Source organism: Dermochelys coriacea, chromosome 20 (assembly GCF_009764565.3).
Source record: "Dermochelys coriacea isolate rDerCor1 chromosome 20, rDerCor1.pri.v4, whole genome shotgun sequence".
In the NCBI taxonomy this organism is placed as follows: domain Eukaryota; kingdom Metazoa; phylum Chordata; order Testudines; family Dermochelyidae; genus Dermochelys; species Dermochelys coriacea.
In genome coordinates, this window is record NC_050087.2 from 5247559 (window position 1) to 5264320 (window position 16762).

Below are 16762 nucleotides of genomic sequence, written 5' to 3' on the forward strand. Positions count from 1 at the left end.
CTCCTGGGGTCTATTCCCTACAGTGGGTGGCTCTTTGGATCTTACTATCCGACTCGCTGCTCTTCCTGCCTGGACATAAGAGCAAGGGCTTGGCCCAGGGTCCTTGGCCAGCATTTCCCGCAGCCTGCTGTTTTCCTTGTTTGTGTGAGCTCCTCGCTCCATCCCAGAGGAGGCTGCATTTCAGAGGCACAGTGGGGAGCACTTTCTGACTACATACACAAGCAAATCCTGGTTTGAGTTAAATCCATGTCAATCTGGAGTCACTCCACTGACATCCCAGAGCAGAATTTAACACACAACCTGTCTCATGAGAAATGAGCAGAGCTGGGCTTTGCTGTACTGGCTCTGTGCAGAGATTTTAATGGGCTTGCTCAGCTTTCATTTTATCTATAGCATGCTGGGATTAGCAAGCAAGGAGATCGAGGGAAGCACACTTGAAGCAGCATGCACAAAGCTCTGGGCTAGCATGCATTGCAGACAGAAATATGCCTCCATCCCATCCATACTGGGATAATGAGTATACAAAATCCAGGAAAGTGTGTATAAAAATCAGGGCTTGCATGCCCAGAAATCTGGGTTTGCGTGCACAGAAATTGGGGTTTGCGGGTCGTGAAATCCGGACTTGCATGCATGGAGAACCACGTGAAGCATGAACGACGGACTGGATTAGCAGGCAAAGAGAACCATGTTTGCATGACACGTTAGCACATATTTGCATACCGGGTTAGCATGCAGAGAGAACCACATTTGCACACCAGATTAGCATGCAGAGAGGACCATGTCTGCATGCTATGTTAGCATGCAGAGAAAACCATGTTTGCATGCCAAATTAGAATGCAGAGTGGACCACTTTTGCACACTGGATTAGCGTGCAGAAAGAGCCACATTTGCATCCTGGATTAGCATGCAGAGAGAACCATGTTTGCATGCCGAGTTAGCATGCAGAGAGAACCATATTTGCATGCCGAGTTAGCATGCAGAGAGAACCACATTTACATGCTGGGTTAGCATGCAGAGAGAACCACATTTGCATGCCAAGTTAGCATGCAGAGAGAACCACATTTGCGCATGGGGTTAGCACACACAGAAGACCATGTTTGCATGCCAGGTTAGCAAGCAGAGATCCCAGCTAAGCGAGCATAGAGATACTTGTTAGGAAGTGATTGCAGCCTGCTCTCTGCTGGCGCACCCCATCTACTTTGCCCCTACGCCCCACTCGGCTGGGGGCTGCTATGATCCCTCTCTCTCTGCACCTTCGGAATTTGGTGCAAGGGGACTCCACTCAGCACCAGATCAGCCCCTCCCACCCCCCGGGGGGTGCTGGGAAGCTAGAAGGAGGGGGCAAGTGCTGTGGCAGCTAGAAGGAGGGGGCAAGCGCTGGATGCACTGATTGCAAAAGGCAAGCGAGGTTACCAAATGGCTCTCAACCCCCCCACCCCAGGAACTACGAGGGCAGGCTTCCCAGGCCGAGAGCCAGCGCAGGGGAGAAAGGCAGGTGGCTCCTGTGGCCAGCAATGGGCACCTCCATCCGTGCCACTTTCCCCTTTGCACTGAGCAGACGCCTGGCCCCAGACTCACAGGCCCAAATATCTTGCTCAACCCCCCTGCCGGCTTGACGACAGGCTCCGGCCCAGAGAGAGCCGGGACGGAAAGGCCCCAGCTCCCCCACGGCTGGACAGATCTCTCCGCTAACTCTGCCCAGAACCCCCCCGCCCAGCCTCCTCAGCCAGGCACAGCTCAGGAACAGGCGTGGGTGGCTCTGGGTGGTATCCGGTTCCATGGAGCCGGGGCTGGGTCCTTGGCAAGGGTTCAGGTGAGCCGGCTGTGCAAACAAAGGCCAGGACCAGGCCTTTGCCTAGCCCCACCTTCCTGGGGCAGAGGGAAGCTGGTAGAGGTGGGGGTGGCTAAGCCCTACCCGGCCCCTCCTCTGCTCCTGGCTATAAATTCCAGTCTGCATCCAGTCCAGCCCTGCACAGACTGAGACCTTACCACTGCTGCAAACTCTTCTCTCTGTCCGTCCCCACCTGCTGGCAGCACCATGAGTTTCTCCAGATCCACCACCTACTCCAGCAGCGTGAGAGGTCCGAGCAGCATGGGCAGGAGGTATGCCCCAACCACCAGTGCTGCCAGCGTCTACGCCGGGGCGGGGGGCTCTGGCTCGAGGATCTCCGTGGCCAGGGCCACCAGCCTGGTCTCCAGCTTCCCGGGCAGCAGCTCTGGAGGCAGTTACAGCAGCTCCCTGTTGGGCTCCGGGGTGGTGCAGAACGAGAAGGAAACCATGCAGGATCTGAACGATCGCCTGGCCTCCTACCTGGAGAGGGTGCGCAGCCTGGAAGCCGACAACCACAAGCTAGAGCTTCAGATCCGGGAGTTCATGGACAAGAAGGGCCCCAGGTCCCAGGACTGGAGCCACTACTTCCAGATCATCGAGGACCTGAGGAACCAGGTGAGGTGCTCCCTGCTCCTGCCTCCCCCGCCTAGCCTTGGCCACCTGGATCACGCTCAGATCTGCAGCCCCCAAACCCACTGTATCAGGGAGGAGGTGGCACATGCAGGACCCCCCTGCTGCCCAATTCTAGCACCACCTCTGCCTGGGACTAAGCAGGAACCCAATGGGAGAGGGAAGGATCATAAACCTGTCGACATCCCCATATCTGGGATCAGCCCTCTGTCTGTCCCCCCCTCCCCCCGAGGGGCGGGGGTAGCATGGGTTTGCTATCCTTGCAAGGGACCGTGCAGCAAGGGAAAGCCTAGGAACAAGCCTGCCCCCTTTTTGGGGAGCGTTGCAAGGTTACTGACTTGCACCCATGTCCCAAGTGCAGCCCCGTGCTCCCCCCAGCCTCCAGGAGGTCCCTCGGCAGTCAGCTCACCGTGGTGCTTCGTCTAGGCTTGCCGGGTCCGGCTGGGCTGTAGGCCAAGGTGAGGGGCCCAACCCAGCCCCCTGTGTGGGAAGCTGGGAAACTCAGCCAGGGTGAGGCCCAGAGAGGGCAGGCACGTTGCTGCAGCCTGTGGCTCATGCCCCCCCCCCAAGTTACTCATTAACCTCCCCTGCACAGCAGCCTGACCTTCAGCCAAGGTGCAGAAGCAGGGTGTGGCAGGGCGAAATCCCATCTTTCCCCTGCTGCTCCAGCTACAGCCCCTTGGGGCAGCAGGGGGTTTAATTCCCCCCCACTCGGCAGGGCGCTGAGGGGGTCTCAGCCCCTCCCTCAAAGCAGATGATTATTCTAGTAGCAGCCCCGTTGCGCCAGGTGCTGCACACCCACCGGGGGGGGAAGGCAGCCCCTGCCCTGACACGCACTCCCCTTCTAAATAGGCAGAGGAGAAACTGAGGCACAGAGCAGCAAAGCGACTTGCCCAAGGTCAGTGGTAGAGCGAAGGCCCGAACCCAGGTCTCACGAGTCCTGGTTCAGCGCTCTAGCCCCTAGGCCGCACTGCCGCTGTTAGGGCTGGTTTAGTCTCCTTAATGTTTGTTGCGTGCCTGTTTCCTGAACCAGCCCCCCAGGCTGATCTCAGGGCCATTTGCTTGTTTGCTCCGAGCATCCTGCCTTGACTGAAAACTCTCTCCCCAAGTAGGGTGGGATGGGACAGGGTAAAACGGGCGCGGTGGGGTGTAGCTGGGTTGGGTGGGGAACAAAGTGGATGTTTGTTTTCTCTTTGGGCTGAGTCACCGTTGGCAAACGGAACAAAGACAGTGAGACCAACAAAGACAGTGAGACCGTTTGGAAAGCTGCTGTGGGAACAGGTGTGCAGGGCAACAGGAGAAAGCCCCATCTGGAAGGGGGGGCGCAGGTGCAGGGGGCAGATAGTGAGAGGGAAAGAGCCAACCCCTGCCTGAAAACCCTGCCACTGGCTCCCCTGGGGGAAAGGGAGAGGAGAATTTGGCCCCTCAGGGTTATTTATACCTGAAGGCATGACCGCCCTGTGATCCACAGCAAATCTCTCTTCTCCTAGAGCTGGGAAGAGAACCCAGGAGTCCTGACGCCTCTGCTCTAACCACTAGACACTATTCCCCGCTAAAAGCTGGGAAGAGAACCCAGGAATCTTGACTCCCAGCTTATCCTACTCTAACCCACTAGACAGGTCCCACGCCCCTTCCCAAGCCTGCAAACAGAACCCAGGAGTCCTGACTCCCAGCCCCGCCCTGCTCTAACCATTAGACTCAACCTCTTCCCACACACATGTCTTTCCCTTCTGGAAGTTCAAAGACAAAGGCCTGGTCTACCCACACATAGTGTCACTGTGTTGGCTAGAGGAGTGAGGTCATGCCCAGTGGAACCCCACCAGTACAACCCCTGGGGGTGGAGGCTGGTAGAAAGGTGCCCTAGAGGGGAGACAGCATGGCTAAGTGGGCAGAGCACTGGACTGGAAATGTGGGCTCTATTCCCAGCTCTCCCACTGGCTGGTTGGGTAACCTTGGGCAAGTTACGTCACCGCCCCATGCCTCGGTTTCCCCATCTCTGAGACAGGGATCTCACAGATTTTCAAAGTGCTTGGCACCCTCCCTCCCAGTGCCAGTGCTGGGTTTTCAGCAAGAGCTTAGCACTTGGGGGGAAGGCCTGGAAAACTGGCTGTTATTTAGGGGAGTAGCCGGAGCTGAGCTCACAGCAAAATCCAGCCACCGTGGCCTGCTTTTCAGAGGGGCTGAGCAAACATGGAGGCTTCTATTGGCACTGTGGGTTGCTCTCAAACCAGTCTCCAGTCGGGCACCCCAAAAGTGGGGTACCCCAAATTTTAGGCCAATTTGGGCCTAACTGTTGCCCAAGGTCACCCAGCGACGGGACTAGGAATGGGAGCCAAGACGCCTGGGTTTTATTCACCGGTAGGATCGCCTGTAGGACCCAGGCGTCCAGGCTCTCTTGTGCTCATCACCTGTAGTAATTCGGGGGTTAGTCCCATTTTTAGGGCTCAGATCTCAGGGTGACGGGCCCCCGCGAATAAACCGGGTGGTGTCTCTTTAAGCGCCTTCGTCTCCCGTTGCTGTGGGAACCGCACCTGCCTTGCACCTGTGCTGAACTAGGCAAACAATGTCGTGGGTTGGCAGGAGCCGAGGGGATTCAGGTTCCTGGCGGAGGCTGGCACAGGAGAGCGATTCCCAGATCAGCGGCTGGGTGGGGCGTCCTCTGGCTCTCGTGGGGCATCGCCGGGCTGCCGGGGGCCCTGCCGAGGGAGGTGGGACCCTGCTGCCATCCAGGGGGCAAGCACACCCCGCTGGGAGAGCTCAGAACTCAGCCCCTTGTCCGTGCCCCCCCTACCCAGCCAGCCCCAGTGCTGCTTTCTGCACCCACTCACCCCCCCCCCCATGCATCTTCCCCCTGCCCAGATCTTCGAGAGCACCGTGGGAAATGCCCGTGTCGTCCTGCAGATTGACAACGCCCGCCTGGCCGCTGATGATTTCCGGGTCAAGTGAGCATCCCACCGAGCAGTCACTGTCCTCTCGCCCTGACCCCGTTTGCCTGGCCGGGGCGGAGATCCCCTGGTGGGGTGAGAAGCCAGGGGGGAGGGGCACAACCCAGAGGGGAAGCTCCCCCCAAGGATATATGGGAGGGGTGCAGCAGCTCTGCTGGGCTGGCGGCACCCCGGATGTTGAGGGTACTCTGGCACGCGGAGGGTGGAGAGGTCTGGCACTCAGGCTGCTCCCCCTGCCCCCAAACACAGACTCATGGTGCAGGAGTCTCAACCCCTAAACATACACCCCTGCCCTACTCACACATGTGGCGGGGGGGCCGTGTCCCTCAAATGCACCCCCTGCAGCACCCCAACAAATGGGGGAGGGGCTCTTCCCCCCCCAAAATGCACTCCCACAAATGCTGGAGGGGCTCTGCCCCCCAAATGCACCCCCTGCAGTACCCCACACATGGGAGAGGGGTTATTCCCCCCAAGTGCACTCCCACAAATGGTGGAGGTGTTCTGCCCCCCAAATGAACCCCCTCCAGCACCCCACATGTGGGGGAGGGGCTCTGCCCCCCCAAATGCCCCCTACTCACCCCCACAGATGGCAGAGGAGCTCCAGCCCCCCTGCAGAGCTGGAGCTCCATCCCCAAGCACTGAGCCCCTCCTGCTCTCTCCCCTTCCCCCCCGGCGCAGGTTCGAGTCGGAGCTGGCCATCCGCCAGTCTGTGGAGAGCGACATCAACGGGCTGCGAAAGGTCCTTGATGACACCAACATGAGCCGACTGCAGCTGGAGGGCGAAATTGAGTCCCTCAAGGAGGAGTTGATCTTCATGAAGAAGAACCACCAGGATGTAAGCTGCGGGGGGGGGCTGTGCCCACATGGGGCAGGACTATCCTGCGTGGCTCACCATTGGGGGGTGGGAGGTAGCCCCCAGAAGGGCCCAGGGAGGGGTGGGGTAGGGGTTCCTTCTCCCAAAGGGTGGATGTCTCATCGGTCTGGGATTGTCCCCACAGGAGGTGGACAGCTTTCAGGCCCAGATCTCCAGCTCGGGGCTGACGGTGGAAGTGGATGCTGCTCAGCCTCAGGACTTGAGCAAGGTCATGGCGGAGATCCGGGCTCAGTACGACACCCTGGCGCAGAAGAACATGGCGGACCTGGACCAGCAATGGAACCAGATGGTGAGCCGGGGGGAGGGGTTACGGCCTGTCCCCGGGGTGTCCCCCACTTCCTGCCACCCTCAAGAACAGGCCACTTAAGGAGACTCCTTTGGGCACGTTCAGGACGAGTTCATACCACCAAGCCCAGAATCGGGGGTGGTTCTGATCCGGGGTTCTGGTTTGGCCCGTGATGGAGACAGGAGTCTCAACCCCTAAACATACACCCCTGCCCTACTCACACATGTGGCAGGGGGGCCGTGTCCCTCAAATGCACCCCCTGCAGCACCCCAACAAATGCTGGAGGGGCTCTGCCCCCCAAATGCACCCCCTGCAGTACTCCATACATGGGGAGGGGCTATTCCCCCCAAGTGCACTCCCACAAATGGTGGAGGGGTTCTGCCCCCCAAATGAACCCCCTGCAGCACCCCACATGTGGGGGAGGGGCTCTGCCCCCCCAAATGCCCCCTCCTCACCCCCACAGATGGCAGATGGCTGGAGCTCCATCCCCTGGGGTGTCGGGGTCTGGGAAGTTTGGCCCAGGCTAGCTCTGGCTGGCAAGGAAGAAACTCCCTCCCCCACCCTCAAGTAACTGGCCTGCCCCGTCCCCGTCCCCTCCAGATCACCCAGAGCACCGTGGAGATCACCAAGAACACAAAGGAGATCGAGGTGGCCCGCAGCAGTGTCTCCGAGCTGCGCCGCACCTACCAGATGCTGGAGATCGAGCTGGAGTCCCTGCGCAACCTGGTACGCTCTGCCTCCCGGCCAGAGCCGGGGTCCCCCCTGCTCCCCCCCACCGCCAGGGCCGGGGTCCCTCTGCTCCATCCCCCGCCACTGCAGCTGGGCTCCTCCTTCACTCCCCTGTCCCCAGCGCCGCTTTCCCCCTCCCTAGCACCAGGTCGGGTTCTCCCTGTCCCATTCCTCCCGCAGTATCACAGCTGGGCTCTCCCGCATCACGTCCAGGGTCTCCTGCACCCCGTTGAGCCTCTCCCCAGCCGTGTGCAGGGAGGGGGCTTTCTCCTTGTCCTCTCCCAGAGCCCTGATCCAGCCCCGGTGCTCAGGCTGGCAACCACGTTAGAGATGGACAGCATCCCAGTGTGCTGGGGATACCCTCCATGGGCCACGGGGGAGCTAGCATTGGCCCTGCTGGGGATACCCTCCGTGGGCGGCGGGGGAGCAAACGTTGGCCCGTCACCCTCGGCCAGGCCACATCCTGGTTTCACCTTGTCCAATGCTGCCCCCCAAAGGGGAGGAGTTAGTGCCTCTGGGGCATGGCATCCTCCCCAGAGGTATGGCTGGTGCCCACGGAGGCATGGCACTGACCTCTACTCCCCTTGCAGAAAGCCAGCCTGGAAGCAAACCTGCGGGACGTGGAGCAGCACTACGCCATGCAGATGGAGCATCTGAACGGGCAGCTCCTGCGGGCCGAGGCGGAGCTGGCTCAGGTACGCAACGACATCCAGCGCCAGTCTGAGGACTACCAGGCCCTGCTGAACATCAAGGACAAGCTGGAGGTGGAAATCACTACCTACAAGCAGCTGTTGGAGGGCGAAGAGGAGTTCAAGTGAGTGCCTCGGGTCGGGGCGTCGGCTCCTCCCACAGCCCTGCTTCTTTCCAACTTCCCCGTTACGCTTCCTACTTGTGGCAATAGGGAGGATTTAACCCTGGGGCCCCTGGACTTCGTCATTTGTTCTGCTAGGGAAACCTGGCTCCAAGATAATCCATCTTGCCCCCCACTCCCTGTTACAGCAATTCCTAGCTGGGTTAGCTGAGGGTCCGGGAAGCTACTGTGATTTGACCCAGGCCAGAGAGGGTCAGTGATGCACCCAATATCCTTCCCAGTGTTTGGCCCCATTTGCTGGGTCACGGAGCCCCTGAGGTTTCCCCAGGGATGGGAAGGGGCAGTCAGGCCCAGTTCCCCACCAGGAATGGGCTCTGTCCCTCTGAGGGGCAGTGCGGGACGAACTATACATCTGGGCTGTCTCCCAGAGGCGCCTTATCGCTAGAACCCCACGTTCCCTGGATTTGTGGCCCTGGCAGGGAGCCGGTGGTGGGGAAAGTGGGTGCCCATTGAGGGAGGCAGGGAGGAGCTAATGCTTGCCAGGGCATAATGCCACCCCGGGCTACTGATCCTGCGTGGGCTGCTCCCTGATGACCTCCCTCCCAAGGGGTGTGCAGCCCAGCCCCCAGGTCTCCATCTCTGGTTGCATGCAGTGGACCAGGGCCTCTGGGAAAGCCCCTTGCGTGTTCACGCTCCCTCTCTCCCACTCTGCAGCCTGAACGACGCTCTGGTGGACAGCAGCAGCACCACGCAGACCACCCAGCAGGTCATCACCACGACCAAGACGTTGGTGGACGGCAAAGTGGTGTCGGAGACCAGCGAGTCCCAAGTGCTCAAGAACTGAGAAGACACACCCCGTGGTCCCTGCTTCTTTCCCTTAGCATCTGGTGTTGCGATGCCCTGCTTTGCCTCCCTCCACCCACTTGCTTGGTCAGCGGAGCTCAATAAAATACACAGTTGGCCTCAGAGCAGGCTGCTTCTCTTGGGCTTCTGGAGGCCTTTGGGGGAGGGGAGAGGTGGGGGATCTTGGCTGAGCCCTGAGTTCCCTGCTAATGCGGGTGTAAAGTGGCCCCCTGCCCAAGGTGCTCAGAGCACTCCCCATGCTGCCGCATGGCACCCTGGTCATGTAGGGTCATAGCCCTATGTCTCCGATATACAGATGGGAAAACGGAGGCACGTGGCAGATAAAACAACTTGCCCAAAGTCACAGAGCCAGTCACTGGTCTAACCACTCCCCCAAACTTTCCCTAGCAAGGAGGAGGACCCAGGAGTCCTGAATCCCAGCCACTCCCCATTCCTGTTCTAACCATCAGACTGCACTCCCCACCCAGAACCCAGGAATCCCGATTCCCAGCCCCCCCGCCCTGCCCACTCTAATCATTAGACAGCACTCCCTCCCAGGGCCAGGGAGAGAACCCATGAGTCCTGACTCCCTCTCCACCCCTCCTCCTGCAACCATTAGACTGCACTTCCCTCCCAGAGTCAGGAATAGAACCCAGGAGTCCTGATTCCTAGCCCCACCCTGCTCTAACCATTAGACCACATTTTTTCCCAGAGCCAGAGATAGAATCCAGAAGTCCTGACTTCCACTCCCACCGCCCCACCCCCATAATCACTAGCATGCACTCCCCTTAGTCAGGAAAAGAACCCAGAAGTCCTGATTCCCAGCAACACCCTCCCTCCCCCCACTCTAACCATTAGACTGCATTCCCTCCCATAGTCCCCAACCTCCTGCTTTAACTAGCCTCCCCAGTTCTAAGCTCTCACCCTTCCATTTCCCTCTTTTGGGGTTCCCGTCCTGTCCCCCTCCCTCACTTGCACAGACCCCGGCTGTGTCTCTCTGAATGGCCCATTGCCACTGTGGGGCTCGGTCCGCAGTGGGGCTCATGGATTTAACTCCTCTTCCGCTAGTCCTGGGGCCATCCCAGGATGCCTTATTCCATGGAGGGGGGCTGCCCCCATCCAGCCCGCTAATGGCACTAAACTCAATAACCCCACTCTCCAGGCCCGTTGCAACTGGAGCGAACAAGTCGGGGCTACAGGCATCCTGCACTTCACCCTTAACTCTAGATTGGTGGGCGGAGCTGTTCTGTCCAGGGCAGTAGTCCATGACTCTCCAAGGCTGGGCTGGCTAATAAGTGTCCCCAGTAGCCTTCCATAAAGCAGAGCACTGGTCGTATCCTTTCTGCTCTCTAAAGGCAGCTGGACGTAGAAGGACCCTCAGATTCCTGGCAGGAATCTGAGGGTCTTTCTAGGGCTTTCACCTGACCTATCTCCTGCAACTATCAGCCTGTTCCCCCGAAAGGGGTTGAATTGGTCACATCCATTTTGGCTCCTTAGATCCATGGTGGCATGGCCACTGATAAGTCCCTGGGTTGCAGTGTTATGGGGGCACAGTCACGGGGCAGTGGCAGAATGAAGGACCCCCCCACGCAGGCTGGCGGATGGGCGCCAGCCATGGAAGGAATCCCGAAATTTAGCACTTGGGAATGGCAAAGGGGTGTGGTGTTCTTCCAAGCTCCATCCACGGCATAAGCTCCGCCCATTCCTATAGCCAAGTATGAGATGCTGCTCAGATGATAGGGCAGGTGTTCAGTCCTGGCTTCTCCCACCAGGGGGTGCTGTAGGGAGCAGGGCAGGAACGCTGGCCGCGGCGGTGAGCTCCCAGCTTACTCCAGCCCCAGCCTCTCCCAGTGTAAAGTAGGCACAACAAGTGTCAGCTACTCCCTTTCCCGCTCCTAATGAGCAGAGTTGGGCAGACCCCAGCTTCAGGAGCAAGGAGGAGCAGCTGATTACTGAGGATGGTTCAGAGGGAAGGAAATTTGGCAAGTGCTGCTTCACTCCCTTCTGCTGGGGCCAAGCAACCCTGCTGCTCTCAGCCACATCCATGTAAACACCAAGGAACCCGGCTGATTTCGGTGCCGTTCCTCCCGATTTGTCCCACTAAGGGTAACCGGTGGGAGCCGGCGCTCCAGGTAACCTTGGGGTAAACTTTTCAGCAGCTCCCACCCCTGCAGGTTGCGGCCCAGGCTTCCCACTTGCAGGGAGAGGAGCCAGGTTTGCATCCAGCACCCGTTTGCACTGAAACCAGATCAACTGATTAGAGCAACCAGAGCCCCACATCCTTAAATGCCCACTGATTTCAGTGGGAGCCAGGCACCTCAGTACCTCTGAGGATCTGGGCCTTTGTCCTCTCTGGGCATGTACTTCAAACCGGGGGCTTTGGAGTAGCAGTGACATAGGTGTGGCTGTGTGTGTGTGTGCAGGCTCAGGGGGTGTGGGGGTGTATTTGTGTGTGTTCAGCCTCGGGGTGTGTGGGTGTGTCTGGATGGGTGTGCGGGCTCAGGGGTGTGCGCTTGTATTTGTGTGCGTGCACAGGCTGGGCTGTGCATTGCATGTGTGAGCTCAGCCTCGGGGTGTGTGAGTGCACGCAGGTTTTTGTCGTTGCTTTTTGGGCCGTGAAATTGACGTTCACCAGCATTTACCGATCAAAATCAAATCCTTCCAAGCCACCGTAGGTAGGCGTATTTCTGTGGCCTTCTGATGCTACAATGGAGGGAGGGAAGGGCAGGTCAGTACCAGACAGGTAGACGTGGGGGCATGGAGGTTGCAGACTCACATGTATGTGGTGGGGGTGCAATTGTTTGCATTAGGGCACCGTATTTCTCTCCACTACCCTTGCAGCCTCTTGTGCTGCCGGTCATCACACACCGTGCCCAGAGCTGCTCCATCCCAGCAAGATGCCCCATCTCTTATGCCAGCCGGACCTTGCCTGTTCCCCTAGCCCTCGATCACCCTATTTCCCGCTGGCTCAGCTGGAGCAGCCAAGGTCTCTAGTGGAGCTCAGATAACTCACTGGCCCTGGGATGGCAGCTGGAATAGCTCTGGCTGGGCACAGCTGATAGGTGGGTACAACACCCTCGAAGACATATATTTGTTTCTGGGGAGAGACGGCATTTTCCTGTGGGAACTTGTGCTAAGAAGGGGCCCTGTGGACTAATGATCTTGCGCCAACCAGGGCAAACAGGGAATTCTAACTGATACCATCCCTGTGCTTGGGAACCAGGGTGTTTGCAGAGAGGAGACCTAGGCTTCCCCTCCTGCTAGGCACAGCAGGGCCAAGTCTCGTGCTAGTTGGTGCTTCAGAGCCCCAGCTTCTGGAGTCCCGGTGTGCAGAGACATTGGAAACGGGACTCTCGCAGGCTCAGAAAACAGATGGACAAGAAAAAGATCACAGGATGATTTTTTTAATGGCATGACTGTTGAGCCAATCATGATTTTGGGGGGGATTTGACTCATGATTTGTGATCCCATGGAACCCCTCCAGGTGAGAGGCAGCATCCAGAGGTTAGAGCACAGGGTTGGGCACCAGGACCCCAGGGTTCTGGTCCTGGCCCTGGGCGAGGAGCAGGCAGGGGCACCTGCCCAGGGGAGAATTCCCTATTTAGCCAAGGAACGGATGGTAAAGGCAGGAAGCTCTGATAGATCCTTCCGCCTGTGTAGGGTTCAGACCCTGGATCCCCCGCTCTGGGGTCAGAGAGTCCTGGATGAGTCAGTTATCCAGAACTCCCTATCGTGCCCCACGGCTGCCTGAGTCATTCTCAAGGACACCCACTTCCCACGCTGCTCTGGTATGACTCACCAGCAGGGACCCTGCTCCACCACTGAAATGGGGGACTTTGCTCACCCTTTCTGTCAGGACAAGGTGAGGGGGGCTGCCTGCCCCGAACGGGGTGCCTAGCTACAGTGGGATGTGCAAAGCTCTGGCAGACTGTGAAAGGAGAGGTGCACCCATGCGAACCCAGAGACCACGCAACTGGCTTGGCAAGGGAAAGCTCAGGAGCGGTGCGGGTGAGTGTGTGTTTGCGTGTGTGTTTGTGTGTGTAAAGGCACAAGGGTGAGTCACTGCTGAGATAACCCTGATCAGTAACTCCCTTGCCTTGGAGAAAACACACAAACAAAAGCCCCTTGTGTTATCACCTTATCTCCAGACACTAAACCCTTTGATGCACTTAGCCTGGGCCACTTGACATGAGGGTCAGACACCCCACACAGAAATAAGAGGAAGGCAAGTGGAGAAATGCATGCGCCCCAGCCAGAGAGCCCTGCACAACCTCCTCTGTCTAGTGCAGACTGTGCCCTGCAGGGACCCCCAGCATTGGGAGCTTCCCCACAGCAACTCAGTTTTGGTGGCACTGCCCAGAAAGCAAAAGTTGGCACTAGCTCCCACCCCAAACGTTCATTCCCCTGCTAGCAGGCATTCAGGAGAATAATCCGCAGTTACACTATAAACAACTTCCTCTCTCATACTGGCAGCTCATTGAGATGGACTTTGGTGGCGTGACCTCCCCCACAGCAATGCAGCTGCGTGGTGGCACGGCCTCTCCGAGTTGCAAGTGTGGCAGGGGCTTTCACGGTCCCCTCTGCGCGTACTCCCCACCGCCGCGTTAATGACAGCTCAGCCAGCAAAGCCTCAAGAGATTGAACCAGAGCCCTGGCGGGTGGGAACAAGGCTCACGGGTGGATTGAAACTTCCAGGTTGCAGAGGGCCCCCGGCTCCCAACAAACTTCAGCTGTTGCCTGGATATCCTAGGGGTCTCAAACTGGGTGCCCCAAAATGAGGCATCCAGAATTAGGGGTTAGTTTGGAAAATTTAGTTGCACGTGACTAGATAGATAGATAGATAGATGATATGTATGGGGATAAATAGATAGATAGATAGATAGATAGATAGATGTTACTGGGTATTTATCTATCTGTTCAGGGCCCTGTACTCATTTAGCTTTGTTTGGGGTCTGTTGTGCCCATGGGAGGACTGTATATTGTCCAGGGGGTTGTCTCTAGTGGCACCGGATTCCAGGGGAACCCTTTGCCCCCTTGCCAGGCCGGTCTGTGTTCCAGGAGGCGGGCAGTGCCCCATCACAGCAGGGCAGGCAGTGTGTTCTTGCTGGAGGGGTGAGCCTTTGCTGCGTGGCTGGAGTGGCCCCATCAGAGGAGTGCGGGGGACGGGACTACCCGTGCAGGCCTGTGTCCGGGCAGAATCTCCTGCAGCACTGGAATTTCTGCTCCAGACGGGAATGGGGCTGTCAGGCATTCTAGGGATTGTCAGAGCAGGCCGCAGCCTCGCCCCAAGGCTGGAAAGTCCCACTCTTAATGAGCATGATACCAACACAATGCCAGGCTCTGGGAGCAATTACAGGAACTAGCTCTAATCTCTCTTCTTGATGGCCTCCCACCGCTGCTCATTTCACCTGCTAGCCCTGCATGCTGAGAACAGCCTCTGGGCAGGGTAGGGCTCCTAATGACCTTGCCTGCAGGCAGGAAAATCCCCTGGGATTATCATCCTGCTCAGCCTATAGTGATAACCTACAGCAGAGGGAGATCCTGCCTAGAGGGGTTGGGGGTGCATCAGTGTAAGCCTTTTGCCCCAGTGGAGAAGTACGAGATGGTGCTTTGCACCAGGACAGCTCACCCAATTGTGAATTGCACCCAGACAGCCCCGTTGTGTCGTGTCTCTACAGCAGTGTAGTGGTTTTGCGCCGGTGCAGCTGCAAATTTCACTGGTCTAGACCATCCCAGGGAAAGATAAGGAACCTGGGAGGAGATTAAGCACCAAGGGGAGCTGGGCACTCACACCTCCTCGGTGCCTTTGATCACTGCACCACCAGGCTTCTAGGGGCTGAGCCTTCCCCCCATAGCCTGATCACACAACACCCACCATCCCGTCTCTCTCCTTCAAAGTCTGTCCCACTTGGACACTTCTGTGTGTGATCCAGCCACACTGAGAGCCACGCTGGGGTAGTCTGCCCCCCCGCAGTCCTTCAACAGGGTCCCACGCCCAGTGCGGACACACCAGCATGGCAGGGATCAGAACAAGCCATGCCCACGAGAAAGGCCCTGGGCTCCAGGCTCGGGGGCTGTGACGAGCTGGAGTCCAGGCTCATCACAGCCCCGGAGCCTGGAGCCCAGGGCCCTTCCTCCCTCCTGGCCCGGCACAGAGGCAAGCCTGGGGCTTTCCAGGCCGCAGCTGGGAACACTCCACGCTGCCTCCAGACTGGCAGAGAAACTGGGGGTCTTCCTCCAGCCCCGGGGGTGCAGCTACACAACAGAATTGCCTCTCCCCTCCTCATTGTCTTTCCACTGCCGCTGTCACGCGCTAAGGAGAATCCAGGGCACCTGGCACAGGTGGACTGGCAGAGGCTCCAAATCCTCCATTTATCCCCACACCACCAGCAGCAAGGCAAGTGTCTGTGTCCACACCTTTTCCCTGACCCCCACATTCCCCTCCACACTGACTGGTGACTGCAGAAGGCTCACCCGACCCGAGGCCATGATGCTACATGAAGAAGCTAGGTTCCAGCCTCCCACAGGCCTCCCTAGCCAGAGCCTGCGTGTTGTTCTCATAGGGCAGCGTCTGGGTATTTTGATTCCTCTGGAATTTCAGGGCTGGGCTGGGGTCAGTTGTTTTTGGCCCTTTCTCCTCCTTGTTTCAGCAGCTCACGTTCAGCCAAGCAGGAATGTCTAATCAGCTGCCAGGAATGACCGGACTCCCAGCCGATGTGGGGTCCACGCGTGTTGATTGTGCAAACGTCTCTGCCGGCCCCCTGGGGTCCCTGGGCTCCAGCCCCTGGAGAGGGAGGGTTAAAGTTAAGCTCTCCCCGCTGCATGGCTCCGCGTTGTGCACTGATCAAGCGGAGGAGGTGGCTGCAGTGTGGAGTGAGTGCCAGGGACAGAGCTAGCGTCCCAACAAAGCTAGCTTTGTAGAGAAGCAAATAATACACCAGTGTTAGGTTTCACTTCTCTGCACCCAACTCAGGAAGCGTTCCCAGCTCCTGCAGCAAACACTCTGGGCTCTGTCTCACCTCCGCTGCGGTCTGTCCCCAGGCAGAGGATGGTAAAACCAGAGTGCCCAGGCCAGCGTGCAAGAACAACCCTACCATAACAAACCGGCACGTGCAGCCAAGCACTCACAAGCAATCCTACAATAACGAACCCGTGTGTACTGCCCAGTCCTCACAGGCAACCCTACAATAACAAACCAGGCTGCGCAGCCCAGAACTCAGGAGTGACTATATCAAAACAAATCATTGCATGCACACATTTCCTTTGTGGAGCTGCAGGCAGGATCTCAGTTTGCCACAAGCTTTACACTGATGCGGGGGGGGGGGGGGAATCTTACAGGAGAATTTGGTCCTGGAAGAACCCAGTCCAGCTAACCCAGTGGTTCTCAAACTTGTGTACAGGTGACCCCTTTCACATAGCAAGCCGCAGAATGCAACCCCCCTTATAAATTAAAAACACTTTTAAATATATTTAACACCATTATAAATGCTGGAGGCAAAGCGGGGTTTGGGGAGGAGGCTGACAGCTTGCGACCCCCCATGTAATAACCTCACAACCCCCTGAGGTTTCCCAATCCCCAGTTTAAGAACTCCTGAGCTAACCCCTTTCATCCACATTCAGAGTGAAATGGGCAAGCGGGGATGGGGAGTTAGGAACTGACCAAGAGTGGTTCATTGCTTCCTTTCGGGTCAGGCAAGGCATGTTCTGCCCCACAGTCTGCTGACATATCCATGTCAGGCAATCTAGGGATAAGCCCAGCATTCGACCTGTTCACACTCCAGTTCACACTCTGGACTCTGCTTTGGCATGAATC

The 16762-nt window shown here is 58.0% G+C and overlaps 1 protein-coding gene across 1 annotated transcript; it reads left to right on the forward strand.

Moving 5' to 3' along the window:
* The first annotated feature begins 1369 nt into the window (after positions 1-1369).
* KRT18 (keratin 18) lies at positions 1370-9757 on the forward strand. The gene is made up of 7 exons (XM_038378667.2): positions 1370-2446; positions 5321-5403; positions 6085-6241; positions 6405-6569; positions 7167-7292; positions 7886-8109; positions 8821-9757. The coding sequence occupies exons 1-7, from the start codon at positions 2039-2041 to the stop codon at positions 8948-8950; spliced, it is 1293 nt and encodes a 430-aa protein (XP_038234595.1). The 5' UTR covers positions 1370-2038; the 3' UTR covers positions 8951-9757.
* The last annotated feature ends 7005 nt before the right edge of the window (positions 9758-16762 follow it).

What these genes read in the sequence shown, in the direction of transcription:
- KRT18 (XM_038378667.2), top strand. Translation starts at nt 2,039, where the DNA reads ATGAGTTTCTCCAGATCCACCACCTACTCCAGCAGCGTGAGAGGTCCG. An exon ending in TCGAGGACCTGAGGAACCAG is followed by an intron (nt 2,447 to 5,320) that starts GTGAGGTGCTCC and finishes CCCCCTGCCCAG; the next exon opens with ATCTTCGAGAGCACCGTGGG. An exon ending in ACCAGCAATGGAACCAGATG is followed by an intron (nt 6,570 to 7,166) that starts GTGAGCCGGGGG and finishes CGTCCCCTCCAG; the next exon opens with ATCACCCAGAGCACCGTGGA.